Source organism: Onychomys torridus, chromosome 11 (assembly GCF_903995425.1).
Source record: "Onychomys torridus chromosome 11, mOncTor1.1, whole genome shotgun sequence".
In the NCBI taxonomy this organism is placed as follows: Eukaryota; Metazoa; Chordata; class Mammalia; order Rodentia; family Cricetidae; genus Onychomys; species Onychomys torridus.
Genome location: NC_050453.1, coordinates 24,029,817 through 24,057,329, shown reverse-complemented (window position 1 = coordinate 24,057,329; position 27,513 = coordinate 24,029,817). Strand labels below are relative to the sequence as shown.

Sequence of the window (27,513 nt, the reverse complement as noted above, 5' to 3'; positions counted from 1 at the left end):
TTTTGTAGATGACAATTCAAATATCCATAGTATCAAAAGCTGACTTTATAGATTATTTTTTGAGGCAGGGTTTCATGTAGTCCAGGCTGCCCTCTTAAGTTGCTATGTAACCAAGAATGACCTCCAACTTCTAATCCTCTGACTCTACCTCCCTAATGCTAGGGTTATAGGAATGTGACACCATGCCTGATTTATGGCAGGTCCTTGGGCATGCTAGGTAAACCCCCACCAACTGAGCTACAGTCCTAGCCCAATCGTTTTTATTTTAAAACATGGTCTTGCTAAGATGTCAGGACTGCCCTTGAACTTACTCTGTAGCCCAAACAGGTCTGGCACTTGTGATCTTCCTGCTTCGCCCTCCTGAGTAGCTAAGATTACAGTCTTACACCATTAAGCCTGGTTCATACAGGTTAGCCATTTCCTGCTGCCCAGGGTCTGTATTTTTATAGACCACCCAGAATGGGCCAACTCCTTGAATCTCATGCCAAAAACAGCTAGATCCCTTCTTCACCATCCATAAAACATCAATAAGGGTAGAAAAATTAATTCAGTTAAATTTGTTTATTTTCTTTTTCTATGTGATGACTGTAGAGTAACCCAAAACTCTCCAACAGAGTCCATTTTGTTACACATTATCTTTCACAAATTCTTTTACTTCAGATATAAAGTATTTTCTATTTTATCACCAAATGCTTTTGGGGAGTATTTCTTTTCTTTTTTCTTTTCTTCTGGTTTTTTGAGACAAGGTTTCTCTATGTAGTCCTAGCTGTTCTAGAATTCACTCTGTAGACCAGATTGGCCTCAAACTCAGAGAGATCCAACTACTTCTGCCTCCCAGGTGCTGAGATTAAAGTGTACGCCACCACCGCCAAGCCAGGGGCTATTTCTTCAGGTATGTGTGGCAGATAGTTATATTTTTTCACATGGGCCCATAACAATAAGACACAAAAGGACTCATCTACACTCTACATCTGAAATGCTAAAATTAATTTTATTATGGTTTATGATCTCATCAAAAAGAGTTTAAGTTTCTAAATTTAAAATCTTTAGAAATCTCTGGTACACTATCCATTTGTTTGGCCAAATTTAATTCATTGATATTCAAGAAAATTCAGATAAAGCTCATAATCTGCACCAATTAAAATATAATATTAATTACTTAAAGTTTCTTGCTATTATTGTTTTAAAGGGAAATTCTTATGGCTTTTTAAAGATTTATTTTATATGTACAAATGTTTTCTCCCCATGTATGTCTATGCATTATATGTGTACCTATGCCTAAGGAAGAGCCTCTGGAACTGGAGTTATGGACAGTTGTGGGCCGTCATGTGGGTGCTGGGAGTCAAACCCAGGTCCTCTGGAAGAGTAAGTGTTCTTAATTACTGAGCCATTTTTCCAGCTCTGTTGATTTTTTTTGTTTGTTTGTTTTATAGGGTATGAGAGTAAGTGAGTTGTGGGTGTGTGCGTGTGAGTTACGTGTGTGTGTGTGTGTGTGTGTGTGTATTTGTGTGTGTGTGTGAGTGTGAGAGAGACAGAGAGAGAGAGAGAGAGAGACAGAAAGACAGAGACAGAGAGACAGAGAGAGAGACAGACAGACAGAGACAGACAGAGAGAGAGACAGAGACAGAGAGAGACAGAGAGACAGAGAGAGAGAGAGAGAGAGAGAGAGAGAGAGAGAGAATGGGTTGTTCTAGAACTATCTTCGCGGTGGAACTGATAAGGGACATCTGGGAACTCTCTTCACCTCTAGCCAACTCCATCCTGCAAGTAAAGAGACTGCAAACAATGAGGCCAATCAAAAGATGCTCTTGAATAATACAAACCTTAATTCTCAACATCTGGTTATGCAACAGGTTCCAGTCTTGGAATCCCTGTTGTTCTCTGGGCTTTGATGTTTCCTGCCATGCCAATCTTGTTGAGAAGAAATAGTTCTCTGCTTTTATGAGTTTTGCAGTCAGTTTTGTCTTTCTCCTTCCTGGTATTTGGAAACATACCAAGTTGTTGAGAAACTTCTGTTTCCTCAACTCTTCCAGCTCTTCTTTCTTTTACTTTTCTTCAATTTAAGCTTTTAAACATATTTTAAAATTTGAAGTACTTAATATTCCCACAGCCTGGCATTCTGTTCCTTAAGCCTCACAGAAAAAGATCTTAGCTAATTGCTCTTCAGGATTTTCAAACATCTTAACTCTCTCCCATCTTTAAATTCCTCTTTTTGTGCTGGTCATTAACTCTTTTCTGAACACAAATTTTCTTGATAAAAAGGGACCACTGTCTGTCTCTTCACCTCATAATGGATCCATCTACTGTGGAAATGAGATTCGTTTGACGGCTGTGAAGAAGATCATTGACTCATTTAAAACTTTTTGTTCCAAATGTCTGTGACTCAAAAGGACTTGCACAAAACACTTCTCCAACCCCAGCCTTCCTTCGTACAGCATAATCTTATCTTCACTTGTTCGTTGAATGCTATGCACAAAGCCTCCCAGGTTTGTTTATTCTTCTCTTTGCTTCTGTTTATTCAAGAATATGAATGTGATTTTATAAGAAGAAATATATTTAGTGTCTCCCTGAGTTCCCTGAGTGATGGGGAAATACCTTTATAAAAACAAAACAATACAAAAAACAAAAACAAAACCTTCCAGCCATACCTGAGCCTATGGGAATGAGGAAAACCATGAAAGAAGCTAAGTACCAGGGAAGCTAACCATGGATTGGAATTTTCAGTCTTATCCCTACCTCTAAGGATAGAAGAGAGGCTAAAATTGAGTGAAATCACCAAAGGCCAATACTTTAATCATCACACCAAGATAATGACGCTTTCACAAACTCTACCCAGTAGGTCTGGAGAATTTCCAGGCTGGCAAGCACAAGACGATGGATGCTGGAAGAAGAAGCAACCTGCAGATGGCATGCCAGTTTCTCATGCCGACACTGTATCTTAGCTTATGTATCTTTTCTATTTGGTTTACCACCTGATGAAATTCATGAGAATTGTTTTAAAATGAACCAATAATAGTAAAAAAAAAAAATGTTTCACTGAGTTTTGTGAGTCACTCTAACAATTATTAGAGAATGCACAATTTATAGCTAGTGTGCATAAGTTATAAGTCACAACCCAAGTCTGTAGCTGTTGAGTGAAGTAAGGAAGGGTTGCCTAACACTAAGTAAGCCCTTAAGCCTGTAGAGGCCTGTGTAAATAAATACTTACTAATCTAAGAACTGAGTTCAGCGACAGGCATGCCAACTGAAAGCCAGGGAATGAAGAAGAATGACATGTATGGAGAACACATACATGTTGTTGCTGGGAGAAGTGAGTGTAAAGAAAAACAGATGTTTATTTTCTTTTCTAAATGCCTTTATCATACATGGTGTCTTCATAATTCTTAATGTAAGGAAAATGCAGTAATAGCACCAAGTAAGACTTTAGCAAGTGGAAGAAAAGGCCTACGATAAATGGTTTAACTGGTGGAAAGTGGCTGAACAAACAACACCAAGAATGTCAGTGGGGCCAGCATCTTAGAATCACACCTAAACTAACAGAGCAATGAAAGACAGGAGGAAGTTCTTCACTTAGGACTAGTGTACATACGGGCACACAAACAGCAATAAGTAATGTATGGAAGATATGTCATGCAAGCTGTGAATCAGTACTAGATGCATGTCTTAGTACATGCAAGTAGTTTCCAGAAATTCATACAAGAAGGAAGATTTTACAACTAACAACTCGCTTAATTTTATTGTTTGTTTGTTTGGCAACTACCAGGAACTGTGCCAGGGACCTCATACACACCAGTCAAGCACTCTACTACCAAGCCACCTCCTCCGACAGTGTTGAAGAACTTATTTCTAGTTGAGAGGAGGGCACTCGATTATTAGTACTATAGTATCTGTCTACTGAGAGACAACTACATGCCAACCACCATTCAAGGCACTAGAAAACGAGATAAAATTCTTCCAGGGAGCCAGATGTGGTGGCCCACACTTTTACTCCCAGCACTCGGGAGGCAGAGGCAGGTGGATTTCTGAGTTCCCAGCCTGGTCTACAGAGTGAGTTCAAGGACAGCCAGAGCTACACAGAGAAACCCTGTACCAAAAAACACCACCACAAACCAGACAAAATGCAGGGAAATAAGGAAGTAAAGCTAAGGGCAGTCAGTGTGGGAGAGGTAAAACTAGGATAGAGTGTGGGGGTGACAGCAGAGCAAGCCCAGCCAGGAGAGAAAGGCGTCCAAAACTCCCCAGAGCAGCACTGCAGCTGCCACCTAACAAAGTCTCACCACGGAGACAGCACACATGAAGACCTGACACAGTGGCCCACTCAGACTATCTCAGGCTGGGTAGGGAAGCCAGTGTGACAGGAGTCAGTAACATTTTTACCCAGAAGATGGACAAATACTAAAAACAAACAAAAACATTCCTAATATCCAGAATTAGAAAATATGCAACAGAATGAACACTTCTTCCACCTGCCAGTAGGAGAGTAAATGGTGCATTCTTTATGATATGGGATGAATTTATACACACATAGACATGCAGACATCCATGTGCACACCCACAAAAAACTGGAAATGATGTAAATGCCCATTCACAGAAGAAGGGTTAAATATAGCACATGCTTTTAAAGGATCTCACGTCTCTTTCATTGTGAAGTCTGTTGTGATGTATTGCTAGGCTTGAAACTGATGAACAAAAATCAGATTCTTGTGTGTGAGAAGCTCTCTGAGGCTGCAGCGAATGCAGAGTCAAATAATAGTGTATCTATTATTTCAAAAATCATACTGAAAAGAATGATGTACTAACAATTAAATAAGAAAGTGCTTTGACTAACTGTTCCTTTTATGTAGACATAATTTATTAAATTATATATGTATAAACACAAAGACAAAATCAAATACATATGCAAACTCAACTTTTCACTTTTTAAAACATGTCATATATTTTATAAGCATGCTCTAACATGCTGTCTCTTCTGCTTGACATGCTTTTCCCATACTTCCCACGTGGTAAACCAATATTAGAATTCAAGGTTCAGCTTATTCCCTGGGTTTTTCCTTATCACTCAGTCATTCAACAGAAAAATGTTTTGTTCACCTATGATATGCCATGAACTAACATGTTAAGGAACTCATTCCCAACCACAATCTATCAGCATTCTGCTGTTCACACTGTCACTACCACACTTACCATGTCAAACTACCAACTAACACAGTTTTCTTCCCAGCTTCATTCTGTGACCTGTGGAGGCATTTGTCTCCTGTCCAGTTATTCTTTACACATCTGGAATGCTTCTTTTGCTCAAAACAAATGAGTTTTCCTCTTGCTTATGAGTAGAGCTAAATCATAACAAATAACTAGCATTTAAATTTTAGTATTCACATCCAAAACACGTGTATACTCACCTCATGGGCCCATAGTTCAGCATTATAAATGCCAGGACAATCATCACACAGACAGCTCTTCTCTTTGGACTCGGGACTTTAAGCCTCTGGTTCTAAAGGAAATGAAATAGGATAAAACTACATGTCAACATTACAAAGGGCAATAACTAAGAGTCCTCCTTTTTACAAGGTGTATGAAAACCTTTTCACAAAAAAAAAAAAAAAACAGTAAAGTAAAAATAAAACATCTCAAAGGTAAAGAAATAGTACTTTGCAAAAGACCAAAGTCTTCCACATTCTCTTTTCCAGCAGAGGCAAGAATTTTAAAAGAACAAATATGGCACAACTTTTAGCTTTGTATTTCTGTGGGTCCTCGAGAATTCTGAGACACCTCGATGACTTGTCTCCCTTCTTTTAAGGTGCTGTCTTCAGCAACAGACCAGAGCATTCTCACACACTCGGGGGCAAGACAGAAAGGACAGAGTAAGAAACAAGAGTCCACAGGCATCCAGGGGCTCAGGACGACAGAGCTGTGGGTGTCACAGACAAAGCAGAAATAAATGTCTCTAAGACCATCATGGCAACAGAAAGCAAAGAAGCATGATACGGGTCAAATAGACAGACAAAGATTTAAAGCACATTTTTTTTTTAAAGGGGAAAATAAAAAAAGTTAAAATGGAGTTATCCAGTAATGAGACAACAATGCCCCTACTAGACACCACAGACTAACAAAAATCACAGTGCCAAGAATGGGTTACTTTTGGAGTTATTGACCATTGAGCTTTCACAGACCCCCAAACATTACAGGCTATTGTCAATCTTACTGTTTACTCTCCAGAATTTTACAGTAAGACCCTGTTGCCAAAGACACCACATGAAACATACAACATTTGAGAACTCAAGTTGGTGCCGACCTGCAAGTTTCATCCCAACTGGCTGGCTTTCATAATGCTAGAAGGTTCTATGCACACAACTAGAGAAAAAAGTGAGCATCAATCTTACCAAGCTGTGACCCTTGTGAGCTACAATAATGACCGGCCTAGAGAGACATGCCCACTGCTTGCAATAGTGCCACAAACATCATAGGAATAATCAACCACTTTCCGACTGAACTTCAGTACTGCTTCATGAGAGAAACCCATACCTGGCACCATTACTGGGAGAAGAACCTGTGGCTATGTATGTCATAAACCCTAGGGGAGAAGCTCTGCCTACTAGTCTGCTCAATGGATATAGTATTAATGCATCCCTCAACCCTCATCAGAGATGCTTCTAATTGAAGCAGATGGTGATTAACAGAGAGACCCACAACTAGCCAAAATGGAGAGACTATGAGACTTCAGAATGTTGAACCCTAAATGGAACATACATATCACACCTCCTCTTCCCAGGGCTCGGGAGTCACTGGGGAATATGGAGCAGAAGGAATATAAGGGCAGAATGTGGCAGATGACTATAAGGAAGCAGAAGGGCATTGCACATACAAACTCATGGTGATTATGACAGCATGTACAAGGCTGGTGCAAACCCAAGACAAACCAAACCCAGACAAACGGAGGGAAGCTGGGCGTGAAGGAGCTCTGAGCTGAGGAGCTAACAGTAATTGTTAGCTGCTGTGAGAGGTAGAGTACAGTTTTTGTACTTCTGCCATGCTCCAGTGGAAGGCCACATATATAAGTATATCTAGACAGCACAAAGTGGTCCCTATTGGTTTAAAAAAAGAGGATACAAAGCTGGACGGGTAGGGAAAGTGGGTAGATCTGGGAAGAGTTAGAGGTAGGGAGGATATTATCAGAGCATATTGTGTGAAAGTCTCGAAGAATTAATAAAGATATAAAACAAAACAATTTTTTAAAAGGGAAAGACCAGTTCAGTGTGGATATGCATATCTATACTCCCTCTACAAATTCAAGTTCAACCCAGTGAACATGTAAGTCCCAGATCATGCCTCAAAAATAACCAAATAAAATTTAAATTTAAAACATGTTAAAGAATGACAATAAAAAGAAAGAGCTGACAGGACTATCCAGGAGCCTCAGTGTGATTCACCTGGTCCAAAAAGATAAAAAGCTGGCATTGTGGCTCACGCCTTTAATCCCAGCACTCAGGAGGCAGAGGCAGGCAGAACTGGGGGAGTTCAAGGCCAGCCTGGTCTACAGAATGAGTTCCAGGGCAGCCAAGGCTATTTAGTGAGCCTTGTCTAAAAAACTAAGAAGAAGAAAAAAAGAAAGAAAAATGACTAAAGCAATTGGCTAGAAGAAACCCAAGAAAAGCAGATCGTGTTTGCATGGAGATGGAGAGGGACAATTCAAAGGCCACCTTTCAGGCTGGGGGTGTGGCTTTGTGCTAGAGGCTTGCTTGGCATGCTGGAGGCTCTGGACTCAATTCTCAGCCCCCCAGGAGAAAAATATCTCCAAAAGGTCATCATCGTAATTTTTTTCCTACCATAAATGTTTTTGTGCTTTTGCGCCCCCATTTTCTTAGCACTACAATTTTATATGATTTAAAAAGTAACTGTCAATCTACTTATCAAAAAGAAAGTCAGTTCACAGCCACCTGGCCAGCTGCGTCTCCAGCACTCACCTCTGACACCACCTCATCAAGCTGCCGCTTCAGGGAGCCGTTCTCCTTCTTCAGCTGCTCGTTCTCCGAGAGGGCAGCCTTCAACCTGGCCTCCAGTCCCAGCATGTACTCCTTCTTCTTCTTGCGGGACTGACAGGCAGACTCACGGTTCTTTATCATCCGCTGCTGTCTCCTCAGCACAGCAATCTAGGAAGTTACACCGAATCATCGTACTGCTTTGTGGCCACATCAAAATATCAAAACCTTACTGATTTTTCAAGTTATTTCTCAACAACTTTGGTCAGTTAGTGATTATTTTAAAACATGTTTTAAATGTATTGCTCAAATTAAGTAAGCTCAAATCAAATGAGTCAAAAGGCTTTCTCAAACTTAACCGCTGGTGCTTTCTGAAGCACATCGCTTAGCATCTAACTTGCCCTTTAGAAACTCCCCAGAAAGTGCCTCGAAGCAGCTATGTGAAGAAGTTGACACTGAAAATCCCAGGACTCCAGGAGGTTATGGCAGGAGGACTGCTGCAAGTCTGAGGCCAATCTGACCCTATTTTGAAAAAGAAAAAGGGAAACTGTCTGGATGATTGAGACAGCTCAGTGGGGAAAGCACTGGCTGCCCAAGCCTGGTGACCAGAGTCCTGAGTCCACTCCACAGTACTTAGAAGGGTGGGAGGAAAGAACCAGTTCTACAGGGCAGTCCTCTGCCCTCCACATGCATGCCATAGGACAGACACACACATCCCAGGGTGTGCTGGCCCATTCACTCATGTACATACAACGTGTGCGCGCGCGCACATACACACACACACACGTGCATACATATACAATAATAACATAAAAATTCTAATTATTTTAAGTGTCTTGAAGTACATATATATGCAATTTTCTCTCAGTTTTATTCATGAAGAATTGGACCTAGAATTCCACATACCAGAGCCTGCAAATAAATGCTCGTCTCTTATACAAAATGGCTTAGTATATGTATACAGCTTACTTACACCTGCCTTCATATGCTAAACCAGCAGTTCTCAACTTGTGGGTCACAACCCCTTTGGCAAACTTTTATCTCCAAAAATACTGACACTGTGATTCAAACAGTAGCAAAATTACAGTTATGAAGTACCAACAAAAGTAATTCTATGGGTGGGGTCACCACAATATGAGGAACTGTATGTACTAAAGGGTTGCAGCATTAGGTTGAGAACCACTGCAAAACCATTTCTGGATTACTTAATCTAATACAATGTAAGCAGTTGTTAAGCTATAACAAAGTTCTAGACATTTATAGTACTGGTGCAACTTTCTTTTTCTATTTTCTTCCTCAGAATGTTGAATCCAGAAATGCAAAACCCATGGATATAAAGAGCCAAATATACACACTGCTTTAATCACCATTGCTGGTCTTAAATTAATTGACTAAGTTCCCAAACCTGAGCTCCAACTAGTCAAAAGATTACTTCTCCACGTAGAGTTGTTATCAGTACCTCTTATCAGTACTATTTATCTCTCAAAATATACAAGAAGCTAGGCTTAGTGGGGCACACCCGTACTCTGGACTATTAACAAGAGGACTGATAGTTCAAAGCCAGTCTGGGCCATATGAGAGACTGCCTCAAACCAAGCACACAAATAAGAACAAAAACAACAGCAAACCTACAAAGATACAGGAAGAAGTGAGCATTAGTTTTTGTTTGTTTGTTTGTTTGTTTGTTTTTCGAGACAGGGTTTCTCTGTGTAGCTTTGTGCCTTTCCTGGAACTCTCTTTGTAGACAGACCAGGCTGGCCTAAAACTCACAGAGATCCTCCTGCCTCTGCCTCCTGAGTGCTGGGATTAAAGGCGTGCGCCACCACCGCCCAGCGCATTATTTTTTATTCGCTATAATTTATTGCATCTCTCACTTCTTCACTCACTCAAAGTGTATTGAGTATATGCTGATGACCAAGTTTGTTTCAATGCAAATATTCTGGTATTCTCTTTATTTCTACTGTCACTCTCCTAAGCAGACATTTACGAATGCATCCACAGACTACAGCAACAGACTCCTAGCCATATGGATTATCTTCTATTTTATCCTGCCCACCAACTGTAAATGCTCTCCTCAATGTATTTTTGTCTTACTGGGACTTTATTGAAGAACAAGCTAGTCAGTCAATCATCCTGACTGCCCACTTTCACTTTCACCTTCTTTGATGTGAGCACTCACTACCTAACCATGCCTTCTCCTTAATTCCAATCTTCTCTACTCCATAGTCTCCACAGTATTTTCTCATTTTTATCTACACTGTTTATTCCCACTTAATGCCATCTCCTCCACTAACCTATTTCTAAGGTCCTCACCTCTTCAGTCATTCTCATCTAACTTATTTACTCTTATAATTTGGAAGATACACCAAAATACTCCAGTGGCTTCAATTGTTTCAACAATGCTAACTACCTTTCACTTAGATTTTAGACCTTGAAACCTAAAGTCATCTCTGATACTGTTTTGGTTTAATTATCAAAAATGTCTATCATTGTCACTTAACAATTTTCTTGTTACATTTTAAAAAAACTAAAGAGCCTACTGTTACATCATTAGTCTAATTTCTTTGGGTAGCAAGGTAACAAAGCAATCTCAAACAAACAAACAAAGACCCAAAGAACACTACTAGCTTCATTAGGTTATGTGCATAGATGGTTGAGCTACTGGTGTCTGTTTCTTAATGGACGTTTTAACATTCTACTACGGGTGCATCATAACTGTATCAGGAAATGCAGTTATGCAGTTTCAGATCAGTTTCTTTTAAGAAAACTGTCTTGGTTAGGGTTTCTACTGCTTCATTAAACACCATGACCAAAATCCACTTGGAGAGGACAGGATTTCTTTCATCTTACAGTTTGTGGTCCACCATCCAGGGAAGTCAAGCAAGAACTCAAGGCGGGGCTCACAAACACTGAAGTGGCAATCATGGAGACTGCATGGGTCTGCACTAGGTCCTCTGCATGTATGTTATGGTTATGTAGCTTGATGTTCTGGTGGGACTCCTAACAGTGGGAGTGGGCATGCCTCTGACTCTTTTGCCAGCTTTTGGGACCCTTTTCCTCCTACTGAGTTGCCTTGCCCAGCCTTAATGTGAGTGTTTGTGCCGGGTCTTACTGTATCTTGTTGTGCCATGTTTGGTTGATGTCCCTAGGAGGCCTGCTCTTTCCTTAGGGGAAAAGGGGAGGAAGTGGATCTGGGGGGGGGGGGGGGGCACTGTGTGTGTACTGGGAGGGGTAGAGGGAGGGAATGCTGTGGTTGGGATGTATTATACAAGAGAATAATAAAAATTTCCTAAAAGGGGGCTGGAGAGATGGCTCAGGGGTTAAGAGCACTGGCTGCTCTTCCAGAGGACCAGGGTTCAATTCCCAGCACCCACATGGCAGCTCACAACTGTCTGTAACTCTTATTCCAGGGGATCCAACACCCTCACACGGACATACATGCAGACAAATACCAATGCACAGAAAATAAAAATAAATAATTAGAAAAAAATCTTCTAAAAAATTTTTGTAAGCATAGATTTATCTTTAAAAATTTGTGTAAAGGTATACACAAGAATTGGACAAATAAAAAATGGGAATTTGGAGGGGATCAAAAAAAAAAAAAAAAAAGAACTTGAGCTGGGAACCTCAAGTCAGGAACTGATACAAAGACCATGGAGGTTGCTCAGCCTGCTTTTTTATAGCATCCAGAACCACGAGCCCAGGCACCACCCACATGGGCTGGGTCCTTCCACATCAATCACTAAGAAAATACTACCCTGCCTTGTCCATAGGCCAATCTGGTGGGGGTGTTTTCTCAGTTGAGGGTCCCTCTTCCAAAATGAATCTGGCCTGTGTCAAGTGGACATAAAAACCAGCCAGCACACTATAATAGCAAACGTATAGCTACCCAAATACTGTATTTCCTAGCAATAGTGGTAAACTATAACCAAATGATCTCCCAACATCAAATACTGTCAATCATCTTTCGGTCAGGACACACAAACGCATTACAGGAGCTGTCAGAAGTGCTTCTCTTCGCCTTTAACTGAACTCCACAAGAAGGCTGACCTTACACACCTGTCACCGCAGGAACTCTCAGTTCCACCTATGTCTAGAGTTGTTTCTGTTAGTATTCCCAAGCAGCACAGTAACTGCTTATATTACAGCAACTATCAAAGTAATACCAAATATACACAGAGAGGAAGAGGAAGGGGAAGAGAGAGGCGGGGAGGGAGGGAGGGAGGGAGGGAGGGGCAAACCATGACAACTGATTCCTCATCATTTCAGACCTTCTCAGGACACCACCACTTGGTTCCACTGAACACTAGCTTTAGTCAGCTCCATTGTTCCTGGGAGAGCCAGTGTCCATAATTAACACTTAATACTAGAGTGCTGAAGTACAGGCAACACTGAGAAAACACATAAAAGAGAAGCTTCCCAGATGGAAGAATTTATACTAAAAGTTAGATAAAAGGCAACTTTAAAGGCTAATTAATCTATGGAACTTAGGGAGGCTTACAGATGGTACACCATTTAATAAATTTCAAACAAGGATTAGGCATTTCTATAAACAAAAAAAGCACCTGCACATTATACACAGCATGAAGATTTCAAAGGCTGTCAACCCACATGCCTCAGACCAAAAAAAATGAAAACCACCTGTGGCCAAATAGTCTGTTTTTCTCATAGAAAAGACCCATTGTAACAGTTCTGAAAATACTCAGCCTTACCAATAAAAGCAGAGTAAAAACTGTATAAATAAATGAAAAGCTCTGGAGTCAAAAAGTACAGGGATGCCACTCCATATCTCAGCAGTCTTTAGCTATCTGAATACATAATATTAAAGTATGCTTCTTAAATCAAAAAGCATATAAATGATTTTTAAACTAAGCGCGCGCGCACACACACACACACACACACACACACACACACACACACACTGTTCGGTGTTCCTGAGGAGGGTATTTGCTTTGGTTTTGTTTAAATTCTGTTAGGTACACTGACTTTTTGCATATACAATGTATCAGATCATCTCCAGACAGGAAGAATGGCAGCATAATATAATCTCTATTTGTTGAAATTACTACAGTTTTCAAGATTTCTTTAAGGTAAGCAGAATCAAGCCAGGCATTGTGGCATACACTTGGGATCCCAGCACTTGGGAAGCAGAAGCAGGGGAATTGTGAGTTCAGGGCCAGCCTGGTCCACACAGCAGGTTCCAAGCCTGTTAGGGCTATGCAATGAGACTGTCTCAAAAACAAAATAAAACAAAAATAGTTAATGAATAAAATAAGACTCATTTGAATCTATTGTTAGAGAATAGACAAACCAAGGCATGAATTGAGGTCAGCTGACTTCAAACCTCTTGGAATTTATTCAGTAGCTCCACTAGGCTTTCATGGACCACAGACCACACAAAGGGTCTGGGACCACAATATGGATGATGTGCTATTTGGCTACTCTAATTATGTGCTGCCTAGAAACAGAAAACTTATGGAACTGCCTATGTCTGGAAGCTAGCTCACCACTGTTAGCCTCATGAACAAACACGAAAACAAAAGCCTGGCCCACTAGTTCACTGACACACCCCCATCTAGGCACATCAGATGGTTTAACAGACCAAAATGGGCCAGTGGCTAGTCCACTCCTGCTTCTGATCATCATGCCTTCACAGATCACTCCCACCAAGCACCACGCCTTGGAAAAAGAATAAGGAGCTGAAGGAAAATGTCCACAGCTGCAAAGGATTCACCCATTAGTGCCACTGCACTATGAAGTGTGGTGTTTTCCTTATAAAACAAACATTTATTTGCATATAAGAGAGACTTATGTAAAAGGAAAACTTTCACAAATGGCTAAGTTCCTTTTGAGGCTTGGGTCAGTTTAAAAGGCAAAGCTTCAAAACTGCCCACATTTTCTTTTTAATTATAAAAGCTTTAACAATGGACATTTTATTAAAAATCCCTTTTACAAAAATATGATGTTTTAGAGCCTTGAGTCCAAGATGCTGCTAAGAAGTGAGCTGCAAACACTGTAAACCAAAGCAGTATGAAAGTGGGGTCCTTCTATGCTTGCAAACACATTCCAACATCTCAGGCAAGCTCAGTTCAGAGCCAGAACAGAATTCGGTCAGAGGACACCTCTGTGGAGTGGCTTCTCTCCTCTAACCTTCCTGGGTTCCAGGGATCAACTCAGAACTCCGGTCACCAGGAATGCTCTACCCACTGAGCTAACTCACTGGCCTAGGCTGGTTTTTTGGAATTAGACTGATGATTCTATGACTCTATAAATAAATGTGAAACTACTAATGTATACTTCACAACAATAAAAACAAGAGTAGAGCTCAAAGGTGGAGGAGCTCTTCACTAACATGTATAAGGATCTGGGTTTGATCTCTATACGGAAGGAAAAAAACTGCATTTGCATTATCTCAATGAAGTTGTTTAAAAAATAACATATTAGCCAGACGGTGGTGGCGAACACCTTTAATCCCAGCACTCGGGAGGCAGAGCCAGGCGGATCTCTGTGAGTTCGAGGCCAGCCTGGGCTACCAAGTGAGTTCCAGGGAAAGGCGCAAAGCTACACAGAGAAACCCTGTCTCGAAAAACAAAAAAAAAAAAAAAAAAAAAAAAATGAACCTGTTAATCAAACAAATACACACATCAAAAAGGGACTATAAAGAATTATGTGAGGAAATCCTGGCACTCAGGAGGTAGAGACAGGATTCAGGAGCTGATTGGCAAAGCACTGTCTCCTCAGAGTAAGCTCCAAGATAAGACTGTAGGAATCAGAGAAAAGAGGGCAAAGTATTCAATTATTTAGTATATAAGTCAGCATCCTTTAAAATAATTACTTAATAGTTTTTTCAAGATGGCAAACTCAAAGATATAAAGAACATTAAGTTAGCCAAGCATGGTGGTGCACTCCTTTAATCCCAGCACTAGGGAAACAGAAGCAAGCAGATATATGAGTTCAAGGCCAAACTGGTCTACATAGCAAGTTCCAGGCCAGACAGGGACACTTGGTCAGACCCTATCTCCAAAAGATAAGACAAGACCACTAAAGTTGACACAAAATGAATCCATCACAATGCAGTACATGGGCAGGGGATGGGGGAGACTGTTGCCCTTCCCAAAGCCACTGCCAACATAAATTAAATTTCCAAAATCTTTACTTGAGATAAATTTTTAGAAGTCTCAAAACTCCATTTAAGAGAAATTGCAAATACTTTAACAAAGCATAATTTTTCTTTTATTTACAGTCACTGGTAGTAGTAAAGCCAAAAACTAGTCAGCACAAAGTGACTTTTTCCTTCTAAAATCTGGATAGCTTCTGAGAACACCAAATCTTTCCTACTGAAATTGTTCTGACAGATTCCTCGACTTTGCAGCCTAAAGAAATACCATGATCTTGGTGTTCTTTCTGTTAAAAGCATTTAGTTACTAAAAACTGTCTACTCATTCTTTATCGTCTTCCATCTAAGACAGCCATAGGATCAAAGGAGATTCAGCTCACATTTAGTCCTAAAAGAGGACCTTAGGTATTTAGTGTCTAGAGTTTTACTTTTTTTTTTTTTTTTCTGAAAAATAACACAGGTAGAGTACCTGATACTTTATACTGCAAACAGATTATTATTATAGCATCATATTCTTTTGAAAGACAGGCTGCTAGGCGTCTCTCATGAGTTTTATTCTTATATGTCTTATTAGACATGCTAAGTATGCAAAGTTATAACCACCTGGGGGGTTATCAAGGCCATTTCTTTGGGTTAGGGTCCCAACAAGCAACTTTGAAGGAAGAGGTAAAGAGTCCCTCTGGAAAAGAAGGGTTGCTTCCTGCTCATGGTAAAAATGGAGGATTCCCTAAGTCCATGTTTGTCCACTGGATGAAAAGCGTAAGAGCGTCCACCTGCGATCCTGTCACATCACTTCCATGCTAACAATCCAACACCTGAAATAGCTAACTTTTTAACACCATTTCTAGAAAAAAGAAATGCCCTTCTCAGCATTTCTAATGCCTGTAGGCATGTGGGAAGAGTCCTCCCCCACCCTACTACCCTTCTTTTCCATGATGGATCTGTGGGCCTGACTCAGGGAGTTCCAAAAGATAGTCCTCTTGGGAGGAGAATGTCAAGGTCTCTAGTCAGAAAAGATTGGAAAGGGGTTTAACAGATATTCCATAGTGGATGGGCAGGCAGGAAGAAATGGCTAGTGCCTCCCCTTGGGTTCTTTCTAGTTCTGTACTAATTCATGATCATTTCCTTTCCATTGTTTCAGCCTATGAATTTCATTAAAAGTCTTAGCTCTTCCTTGGCCCACTAGAGAATATATAGAATATCATTTCATATTTTTCATGGTCCTTTATCCCAATAACTCAAATACTATAATTTGGGTAGTTAAGGTTCGTAACTGTTGAGATGGGGATGAGAAGAGATGAAAATAGTAAGTGTAACACAGACTTAAACAGAACGCTTCCAGGCTCATAACTTGACACCTGGCAATGTTCAACTGCCCTTTAAAGAAAGATAAGCATGCTCTCTATCAACTTTCTAATTCTATGATTGCATTTATTAACAGACTATGTAGAGAATATTTACACTAAAATGAAATATCTATTTTTTCTATCAGGATCAGAGTCAAAACCAGATCATACTTCTTGAAAATGTAGGTAGGGTTTCCAAGAGTTAAACATAACAGATTTACCAGCAAAAGGCAGGAAGACTGAAATTATAATTTGAACCAGACAAACTGTTTCATAACTGAAAATATGGCACTTAACGCCATCTGCAGAATATGGTATGCTAGAAACGCTACTTATGGCAGTAGCAGGCCCCTGGAGAAAGAAACTTGCCAAACAAAAGAATTCAAAACAGGTAGGGGAAAAGTAACCATGTCAGCATTATGAAGACACAAAAGATTGATACCATTTTTTTTTTCTGAATTACAACTTCTTCACCATTTGATCTAAAAGCACAAAAATTGCATGACATGGAAATTTGAGGGTGCAGATTTTGAATCTAGACTGTATCTACACTAATTAAAATTTAATGAGACTTTTAAAAAATGCACATTACTAACACAGAGGCTGTCCCAGTGGATCACAGTCTTCTCTCTACAACTCCTTCTACAACAGGTTTACTTTGGATTCCTTAGGTAGGTTAGCCAACTGATAGACAGACTAATGTTTTTGTACTTTACATAAATATGAAAAACTCATACTGAAAAGTCCTGACTCAGTTCCTGTGTAGTAGTTTAGATAAGAATGGCCCTCATAGGCTTATATATTGGAACGCTTAGTCACCAGGGAATAGCACTACTGGAAAAGGATTGGGATGTATGACCTTATTGCAGGAAGTGTGTCAAGGTTTCAAAAGCCCATGCTAGACTCAGTTCCCTCTCTCTCCTTTTGGATCAGGATGTAGCTCTCAGCTACTTCAGAACCACACCTGCACACCACCAGGCTCCTCGTCCTGATGTTAATAGACTAAACCTCTGAAACTGTAAGCAAGTTCCCAACTAAATGCTTTCTCTTACAAGAGCTGCCTTGGTCATGGTATCTCTTCACAGAAATACAAAAGTACCTAAGACATCTTGATATGCTAGCTAGTGAAAACAGCACAAAAAACCTCAATGCAGGTTGACTAGAAAATCATTTGAATAGTCATTAGGTTTCTTACATTACACACAGACTACATTAATCTTTCTTTTAGAATTCTATCAGTTCTAAATTCTGAAAGCTGACTAGCCAAAAAATACTGCTAACAATAAAAGATAACATCAGTACAATACATTCTCATCTCAAACATCCTTCAGTTCCTCGGTATTAACTGAGACTGCTTCAGCAAGTTACTCAAAACTTCCCAGGGTACTCTACAAAAACCAAACATATGTTCTTTCACATCAAACAACTAATGAAAGATGTCTGGCTAACAGACCAACATGTAATTAACTGAATATATTTGGAGATTACAAATGGGTCAGTGAATCCATGATGACGGTCCAACATTCAGATGCCCGTTAATCACATACAGTCTAAAAAGAAAACAATGGTTTCCAGTTTCTAAACACAATGGCTGTACATAAAAGCTTGGGATTAGAAGAGGCCTTTCCATCACTTACCTGCACCTGTTCCAGATAACCTACGGGAATAACTCAGAATAATTCTGTTGTCCACATGACATCCTGCCTTTCCTGAAAGATGGTTCCTATGTCTACTTTCAGTCTCCTCTTTTAGTGTACTGAATCACTACAATCCCTGAACAGTCTTCCACGACATGGCTTCTTGGGAGTGGGGCAGAGGCAGGGACAAGGCATGCAGAGTGGACACTAAGGATTGAACCTTGGGTCCTGTGCATGGAAAGCAAGCACTCTACCACAAGTCTTATCTCCAGCCTTCAGTAATTTGATACCTTTCCCATCTTTTGTTCCACTGGAATTCATAACACTTGGGATGTTACAATTATAAAAAAATATTATTTAACTGTTAAATACTTTAATAATCATGGCATACTACTACTCTATTTAAAGTTCTGAGGTAACATAATGTTTTCTAGTGTTAGTTTCATTTGGGAATATGACACAAGAAAATGTCAAGCTCCTAATTTCAAAAGTATTCAAAGGAAATTTTAAGGAATTTTTGAATAAGGAACCAAAGCCCTCATCTGGAAGCCTGGGACAGGGGATCCTTGTTGGAGGAGTAAGCCCCATTTCCCAGAGTCAGATTTTAGGTCTATGGTGACTTAAACCCTGTGTGCCCTACCTTTTCACCACCCTTCCTTCCTTAGACCCTAAACCCAAGCCCCTTCCTTACCCATTTTGGGGACTCCAGAAAGCCAGTCAGGAAGCAAAAGCCATACTTTACCTTGTAAGCAAGGGGGCAGTGTTATGGAATATTATTAGTTAAAGGTGTGCTACATTCTTGTTTTTTCTCGTGTGTGTGTGTGTGTGTGTGTGTGTGTGTGTGTGTGTGTGTGTTTTAAAGATTTATTTATTTATTATGTACACAGAAGAAGGTGCCAGCTCTCATTATAGATGGTTGTGAGCCACCATGTGGTTGCTGGGAATTGAACTCAGGACCTCTGGAAGAGCAGTCGGTGCTCTTAACCTCTGAGCCATCTCTCCAGGCCAGCTATATTCTTTAAAAAAAAAAAAAAAGAAAGAAAGAAACAGCGTCTTTAAGAGCTTCTGACTTATAGCAAGTCCTTGATCAGTGAGTACATTAAGTTTAAAAAAAGTAAGAGAAAAAAGCCTGCTGCAGCACAAGCATCGACATTCTAGAGCTCTGAGGGCTGAATGATGCAGTATTTAGTCATGAACCTCCAGACCCAGTCTTCAGGCGTGGGCTGGGCTGTCACGATTGGAGAAGCAGGGGAGCCAGACACTAAAGCCACAGTGGAGGTCCTAGCCTCACCACTTAGCAGTTTTTCACTCATGCAGACTAAAAAAGACTAGAGATTTGAAGTAAAGACAAGAGACCCAAATGGGAAAAAAAAAAAAAAACCTCTAAAAAGGTTCCAGTGTGTTTTACAGTGTGTATAGGCTTAAGAAAAAAAGAAAAAGAGTATAGACAGTCACAGAAAGAAACCGTTTAAAAAATAATAGTAAAGTATTTAAAGAGAGAGTAAAAGTAATATAAAAGAAAAAAGCCACGTAGATGGGAAATACACAGGGAATCTGAATCCTGCATGTTACTGTGTTGACTGTGAATTTTTAATTGCTGATAGATAAGCAAAGGAGAGCTGCTGACAGACATGGGATTGAAAAAACTGCTGAAATAAACCAGCCTAGATGTTTTAAGAATGCCTTAACTTTAAAATGGAACTCAAAAAATGCATTGCTTTGAAGAAGAGATTTTGCTTTTATTTCCACAGGAAATGAGATGCTGGTTCCTTCAGGAACTGATATGGGTCAGGTTTGATCAAGGGAGCTCTCCTGAATCTTGACAGGTGATATCTATCAACAAAGGTTACAGCGGTCTTCCCAGGATTTGGCCATTATCTCAATTTTCTCAGGGGCCCTAAAGATGCCTTTGCCCACATGTGGACAACAAGAAGCAGTCTGGAGAACATGACACCCACATTCCCAAGAGATGGGATGGATGTTCTTTGGTTATTTGGTGGGTTGTGGATATTTGTTATCATTTAGAGGAATATAGGATAAAAAGACAACAATTAATCTCAGATATTTTGCATTGGCATGGATTTTGGTATATTGACATAAATTTAAAGTTATTTTTGTTACACTGTACATATGTTTCTACTCTTATTTGGAGTGTTGTGCTTATGCAGCTCATTTAAAAATACAATGTATAACAAAGAAATGAGGTTAGTAGTTAATCAAACTTGTAGTCACATTGGATGTGTTTTCTAGGTTAAATGGGTATATTTTAGAAAGATTTTAGAAAGATGATTTTGGAACACTTGAAAGACCTTAGAATATGGCATTTAAAATGTTTTGTTAACAGGGTTTTTCCTGACAATGAAATACATCTGCTTCTGGCAGCACCAATTTACTTCAGAGAAGATTATGGGTATCAAAGAAACACCTTATGGAATTTGCTTTCATTGTGGCAAGGTTAGTCATTGGGCAAAGAAGCTGTTCTTGCCTTTGACTGCTGACAATATGCTGTGCAGACTGGACAAGCGGTACATAGGAAAAGGACTATTGAACTTTGCCAAGACAAGGCAGGACAGTTCTTCAAGATTCCTGCTTCACAGAAGAGTCTGTCAGATTTTCTGCAGGACACAGAGAAAAGCAACTGATGAACTTTGCCAATGCAAGGCAGTAGAGTCCTTCAAATTTCCTGCTCCACTGAAAAGTCTGCCAGATAATCTTAGGCATGTAGGCCAAAGATGAATACCCCAATGTTGCAGAGGAACTTTGGGTGACTGTCCAGGCAGCCAGATGTCTCTGTTGTTAAGTAATATTACATTCTTCTGGGGTCTTTGATAGATTTAAAGACTAAATACTTAGAGTCATAGTTTTCCTTAGTTATGATAGAAAGTAAAGTTGATATAAAACTTGGGAATCACTAAAATAAGATAGATAATGGAGTATTTTCTATGAATTTGCTAAATATGAATGGACTGAATATTATAAATGTAATTCTTACTTGATAACTGGTTTTGTTGTATATAGTTTTACTATGTTAAAGTTAAAACCTTTCATTTTTATTTAGACAAAAAGAGGGAAATGTGGAATATTAGTTTAAGATGTGCTACATTTGCTTATGATGTGAAACATTTGTTTAATGATGCAAAGATGTGTGGCTTTCTTTTATGTTGCATTTGTTTAACTCTATAAAGCTATGTTACTTTGCCTGACTAAAACACCTGATTGTTTTAGTGAAGAGCTGAATGCCCAATAGTTAGGCAGGAGAAACAGATAGGCGGGGCTGCCATGCAGAGAGAATAGAAAGAGAAAAAGAGAAGAGAAAGAATGAGAAAGGAAGAGAGAGAGAACGCCAGGGGCCAGCCACTCTGTGGAATATTCCTTTACACTGTGTGAGTATGTGTCACTGTGACTGGGTTAATAAAGAAGCTGACTGGCCAATAGCTGGACAGGTAGAGGCTAGGTGGGACTTCCAAAAAAAAGAGAGTGTGAGGAAGAAGAGTCTCTCAAAATTGTGAGAAGATGCAGAGAGGAGGAGATGAACTTGCCGTACTGAAAAAAGATACCAAGCCACATGGCAGAGCACAGATAAGAAATATGGGTTAATTTAAAATGTAAGAGTTAGTTAGTAACGAGCCTGAGCTATTAGCCAAGCATTTACAATTAATAATAAGTCTCTGAATGGTTATTTGGGAGTGGCTGCTGAGACACAGAGAAACTCTGCCTACACCACCCAGCCACAGAGCCAGCTATAGAGTAAGAAGTAAAGAATGGTATATAGAATAGAGAGAAAGGTAAGTCTAGAGGCAATAGGTAGACAGGATAATTTAAGTTAAGAAAAGCTAACTAGAAACAAAGCAAGCTAAAGCCAGGCATTCGTAAGTAACAATAAGTCTCCATGTATTTATTTGGAAGCTGGGTGCTGGGCCCCCAAAGAGCAAAAACAACAACAGGGCAGATCCCTGAGCCCTTGCCCTCCAACCCCACAGTCGCACACCTCTTCAACTCTGGCCAGGATGGTTCTCCCACATCTCTTAAGAGATCTTCCCAGAAGGGGTGGAATTGAAAAGTTTTGGTGTTAAAACCAGTTGCTGTCCCCTTCCCCATGTGTAAGACTGGCTTGGTATAAACTTAACCACATCCCCCAAGGCTGGAGGCCCTAAGTAGTTTGGAGGATACTCAGACATGCCCTGGGGTCACATCTTATATATAACCCTGTTCTTGTTAGTTTCAATGATAATAAAATATATCCATGTCTAAGAAAAAAAAAAAGGTCTCTATCATTTTAAACCTTCCTGGTTTTCTTGAAAAGCATACTCTTTACTTATTGGTTATACTTTTTAGATGAAAAAGAAATCAAAGCTAATTTTTAATTTTTGCTATGTCATTCTTTTTCTCATTGTGGAAAGTTTCCCGTGTACTAAAAGGGAAGAAACCAGATTCCATAGCTATCTACATCTTTCCAATACTGTTTCCTATCTTCTGTGCTCACCAGATGCCTTTTTTTTTTTTTAATTCAAAGTCTGGTCATTTATGTGTTACTCCTAAAGACTAGTTTTTGAGTAGACTCAGACTTAGAAGTAGAATTTCACAGCGAGAACTGCCTGTATGTCCTGGCATTCTCATCTTCTTTGTTTAAGAGCTTTCTGACAACATATTGGCAGACATCATCTTCTTTAAAGATATTAAAATGTCTGCAGATTCTGCTAACTCTTTTGGGCCCCAACCACCAACACACACACAGTACTATGTGTCAGTCCAGGAATATCCTTCTCTCCTTTTTTTTAACAATAACCAAGTTGAGAACACTCAGATTGGCATCCATAATGCATCTATCTGCAAACAGGCTTGCAATTCCTCTCTCCAGTTCTCCTTGATCTATAACAAGAGTGCCCCTTACTCAACAGCAGTGCACTTTGCTGTGTCAAGACACCCACATAACCCATCCACACTTCACCTAGAACATTAGCAGCTACTTCTATGCCCATGCACTTCCATGGAAAGTGCAAAATTTGTGTTTATCATCTACTTCAATCAGTTTGACAGCTGGTAGCTGGGAAGGAAGTATTCAGTTCAGCTTCACCTTGACACAGCTGACCACCAAGGAGATGCTGTGAAGGAAAGCTGTTTTCTTTCTTTCTCGCTTCTCTCCTCTCCTCTCCTCTCCTCTCCTCTCCTCTTCTCTTCTCTCTCTCTCTCTCTCTCTCTCTCTCTCTCTCTCTCTCTCTCTCTCTCTCTCTCTCCCCATACAAAACTACTTTTCCCGCTCCATATCTTGATAGGCACTGCTCTCCATATCGGTATAAACCAAGGGACTCCTGTTCTAAACCATGGATACTCTACTCACTATATATGCTTTGCTTCAAACATTCACAATATTGTCAGCTGAGATTACAGCTATGCTTACACAACAGAAAAGCACATTCACAGAAAAATGGTCAGTCACTGCCATGCTGCTTAAATAAATTCTTACAGACAGCAGAAAGCAGTCTGAGCATGGCATGGTGGCACATGCCTTTAATCTCAGCACTCAGGAAGGAGGCAGAGGCACATGACTCTCTGAATTCAAGGCCAGCCTAGTCTACATAGTGAGTTCCAGAACAGCCAGGGCTATGTAGCGAGACCCAGACTTTAAAAAAAAAAAACTTTGATGCTCAATTCGTCTGAATACACAGCAAGAGATATCTTTAATGACATTGAAAGAAAGTAAGAGTTAGCTGGCAGATGCTGTAACTGTCCTTAGGAGAGAGTCATTTATAATAAGAAATCCATACAATATCAGAAACTTTTAGGGCTTACAAAGATGGTAAAGTTCCGAATAACCACAAATAGACAGAATTCTTTTTCTTAAGAGTCATGAAGTGCTGAAAATGCTTCAGAAAATCAAGAGAAGGGTGGGCAAGATGGCTCAGCATGTTAAGGCCCTTCCCATCAAACCTAAAAACCTGGGTTCGATTCCTGGGACCCAAATGGTGGGGAGGGGGACTCACTCCCACCAAGCTGGTCTCTGACTTTCACATGCATACCATCTCACACTCACACACACACACACACATACACACACACACTCACCACTCACATACACTCACACACTCACACACACACACACACACACACACACACACACACACACACACTAAAAAGAAATAAATATAAAAATAAGTCAAGAGAGAGCTAAATATAAAACCTGCCTAAAAAGAAGTCTACAGACTCTTATCAGGGGAATCACTATAAACAATTTCAAGCAGGAGTTACGAGAGAATCTATAAAATATTAGTGGATGATTCAGTTGGGACTTAAGGAACAGGATGAAAAGGTTCTAAAGACAAAGTAAAGAATACAGAGGTACACATACTTCACTCTTCATCAAAATCTTTTCCACCCAACACCAAATGTGCAATTCTGGCAGTCTTTTCTTTCATTCAGTAAAACAAACTTTAAAAAAAAAAAAAAAAAGGAAGTGTTTGTCTTTAAAATCAGGCATTTAGAAAGTACTTACATCTGAACCCATACTTCTTGTGGTACTCTGTAGGACAGGTTTAGTCACGGAGAGTTTTCCATTCACTGAACTATTCACCACAGGGGCTGGCACCACATTCACCACATGGTTAGGGAGCTGGGTGGCTCCTCCGGGGACAGCAAGAACTGGCTGAGCAGAAGGCAGCACTCCAGGGGCCTGAAGTTGAACCACGGCAGGCTGAGAGAGCAGAACAGTCTGACCTGGGTTTAACAAAGAGAAAGGGAATCATGTGGTGCACATCTATTGTGGTGCATAGCAGTTTAACATTCAGGCCTCTTTGACAGACAGACAGATTAATCCTGAAGAAATTCATACCATTAAATAAGACATTACCAATAACAACATACACAATGGGGGACTCTGCTGTTGTGTTTTTAATGGGACCAACTAAGCTCATCCTCTTTGAGTTATCACTAACAATCTATTTTCAAGTCAGATACGGTATATACCTATAGCCCAAGTAGCTGAGAGGCTGAGACCGAGGAACCACTCAAGCCCAGAAACCTGTGGATAGTTTGGACGGCACAGCAAGACTCAACAGGTAAAAGTAAAAGAGGCCAGGAGAGATGGCTCAATGGTTAAGAGTGCTCGCCAGGTGGTGGTGGCGCACACCTGTAATCCCAGCACTCAGGAGGCAGAGCCAGGCAGATCTCTGTGAGTTCGAGGCCAGCCTGAGCTACAGAGTGAGTTCCAGGACAGGCTCCAAAGTTACACAGAGAAACCCTGTCTCAAAAAACCAAAAAAAAAAAGTGCTCGCTGCTCTTCAAGAGAGCCTGGATTTGATTTCCAGTATCCATGTTGAGTAGCTTACTACTACAACTTACAACTCCAACTCCAGGAGTTTTGACACCATCTTCTGGCTTCTTGAAGTATTTGCACATGCACACACCACACACACACACACACACACACACACACACACACACACACACACACTTTAAATTTAAAAACTTCTTAAAGCCAGGCCTAATGATGCAGACCTGTAATTATAGCTACTATGAAGGCTGAAGTAGGTGAATCAGAAGTCCATTCAAACCCTCATCTCACAAAGTAAATAAAAAGAGGACTGGGGATGTAGCTCAGTGGCAGAGGGCTTGCCTAGCATGCACAAGGCCCTGGGTTTAATTCCCAGTACTGGGGGAAAGAGGCAAAAATACTAGAGACATGAACAAACCAGGCAGTAGTTCATTTTTATCTTTTTCAATATAACAACCATACATAACGAATTTGTGGTCATATCTACATTTTCCAAGTTTAGCCTCTGAAGTTTATTAGTTCTATATGAATTTTTCTTATTTTAAACAATAAATCCTTTAAATTAAGATTTACAAATACATACATATTCAAATATGTAGGAAAGAGTCAAGTGACTACAAATGCAAAAAAAAATAAAAATAAAACCAATTGAGATGAAGATGTATTTAACAGGCATAATGACCGTCTATAAAGAATATCAACTTTTCTGATTCCTGCCAAAACAGTGATCTTCAAATCTCTCCCTGTTCTCTGCAGGTGCCATTATCTTAACTAGCACTCTTAGAGGAGAACTAACATCACTGCCCTCAGGAAAGCACATACAATTCCTAATGCTGATCTAGGAAAACTGTACCTGCCTGTTTCCTTCCCTTTACAATTTTAAAAGGTATTGAAAGCCTTGCCTAATATCCACGTAGTTTGGCTTTATCTAGCTATATAAAGGTACTAGTATAACCAGAAACTTTTTAATACAATATAAATTTATAACTCTTCTTCAAGGAAAAACAGACATTTTATGTTCAGGCAGTTTAAAATTACTTATAAAGATTAGCTTCATATTTCAAAGGGTTGGAAAAAACTGAAAATGAAAATACTTTCAGAATACCTGTTTGTTGAGAACATCTGTCTTGGCTAAAAAAGATCACATATATAAAAATTCTTTGTTTCAGTGACCTCAAAAAGCAGACCAGAAGTAGAATTCAAATGTTACCATTTTTTCCCAATTCAGTTATTAGCACTTATAAGTATTAAGTTTATAAGGAAATTTAAAATTAATTTCATAAATTTGAAATACATACAATTTACTGGGGCCAAATATGTTTATCGTCTCATTTTCCCCTAAACTAACTTATGTTATAAAATAAATTCACATATGATGGAGAAATGGGTTAAAGGCAGTTATATAAATATATGCTTAGGTCAGAAATATTAAAAAAAGTAATATATAAATAATATATGAACAACGATTGAATTTTTAACAACACTATATAAGACATTAAGTCAGTCTGGCATTAAAAAGATATACTTACTATAATGTAAAAAAAAAAACTGAAGTGAAGGATTTCTAACTGAATATACTCACTTCTCGGGGCACTAGAGTCTGAACCCAGGGTCTTGCACAAGCCAGGCAGGTCTTCTACCACTAAGCCCTGGGGTTTTTGAGACAGGATCTCACTATGTACCTCGAAGCTGGCCTGCAACCTGATATGTAGCCCAGGCTAACCTCAATTCACAATCCTCTAGCTTCAACCTCCCATGTGTTGGAATTACAGGTACACACCACAATATCCAAAAACACTCTTCTTTAACATCCAAGAAACAACTCAGCCATACAAGATAATCATGGTGTTTGTCAGTTTCTATGGACTGTGAAAATGCATAATGAGAAAAGACTATTAAGAATTTAGCTATGAATTGGGCAGTATTGGCACACGCGTTTAATCCCAGCACTCAGGAGGCAAAGCCAGGCCCCAGAGATAGGATTTTTGGTTCAAAGCCAGTCTTGGGCTATGTATTAAGACACCACCTCAAAACCAAAACAGAATTTTTTAAAAATAATTATATAAAAATAAGTTAAATAAATTATATGATCTACAGTAATAGCTTGCAACAAATAGAGATTTGAGGATGCCTTGCAAAATGCCATAAGACCACTGCTTTCCTATCCAAC

The 27,513-nt window shown here is 39.7% G+C and overlaps 1 protein-coding gene across 1 annotated transcript in view; it reads right to left on the bottom strand.

The window, feature by feature from the left end:
• Positions 1-27,513, bottom strand: part of Atf6 (activating transcription factor 6) — a 167,473-nt gene that overhangs the window by 106,887 nt on the left and 33,073 nt on the right. The window contains exons 8-10 of the mRNA XM_036202679.1: positions 24,567-24,787; positions 7,962-8,147; positions 5,400-5,491 (exon numbers count right to left, since the gene is read on the bottom strand). Coding sequence (XP_036058572.1) covers positions 5,400-5,491; positions 7,962-8,147; positions 24,567-24,787 — 499 coding nt within the window. The remainder of the gene's footprint in view (positions 1-5,399; positions 5,492-7,961; positions 8,148-24,566; positions 24,788-27,513) is intronic.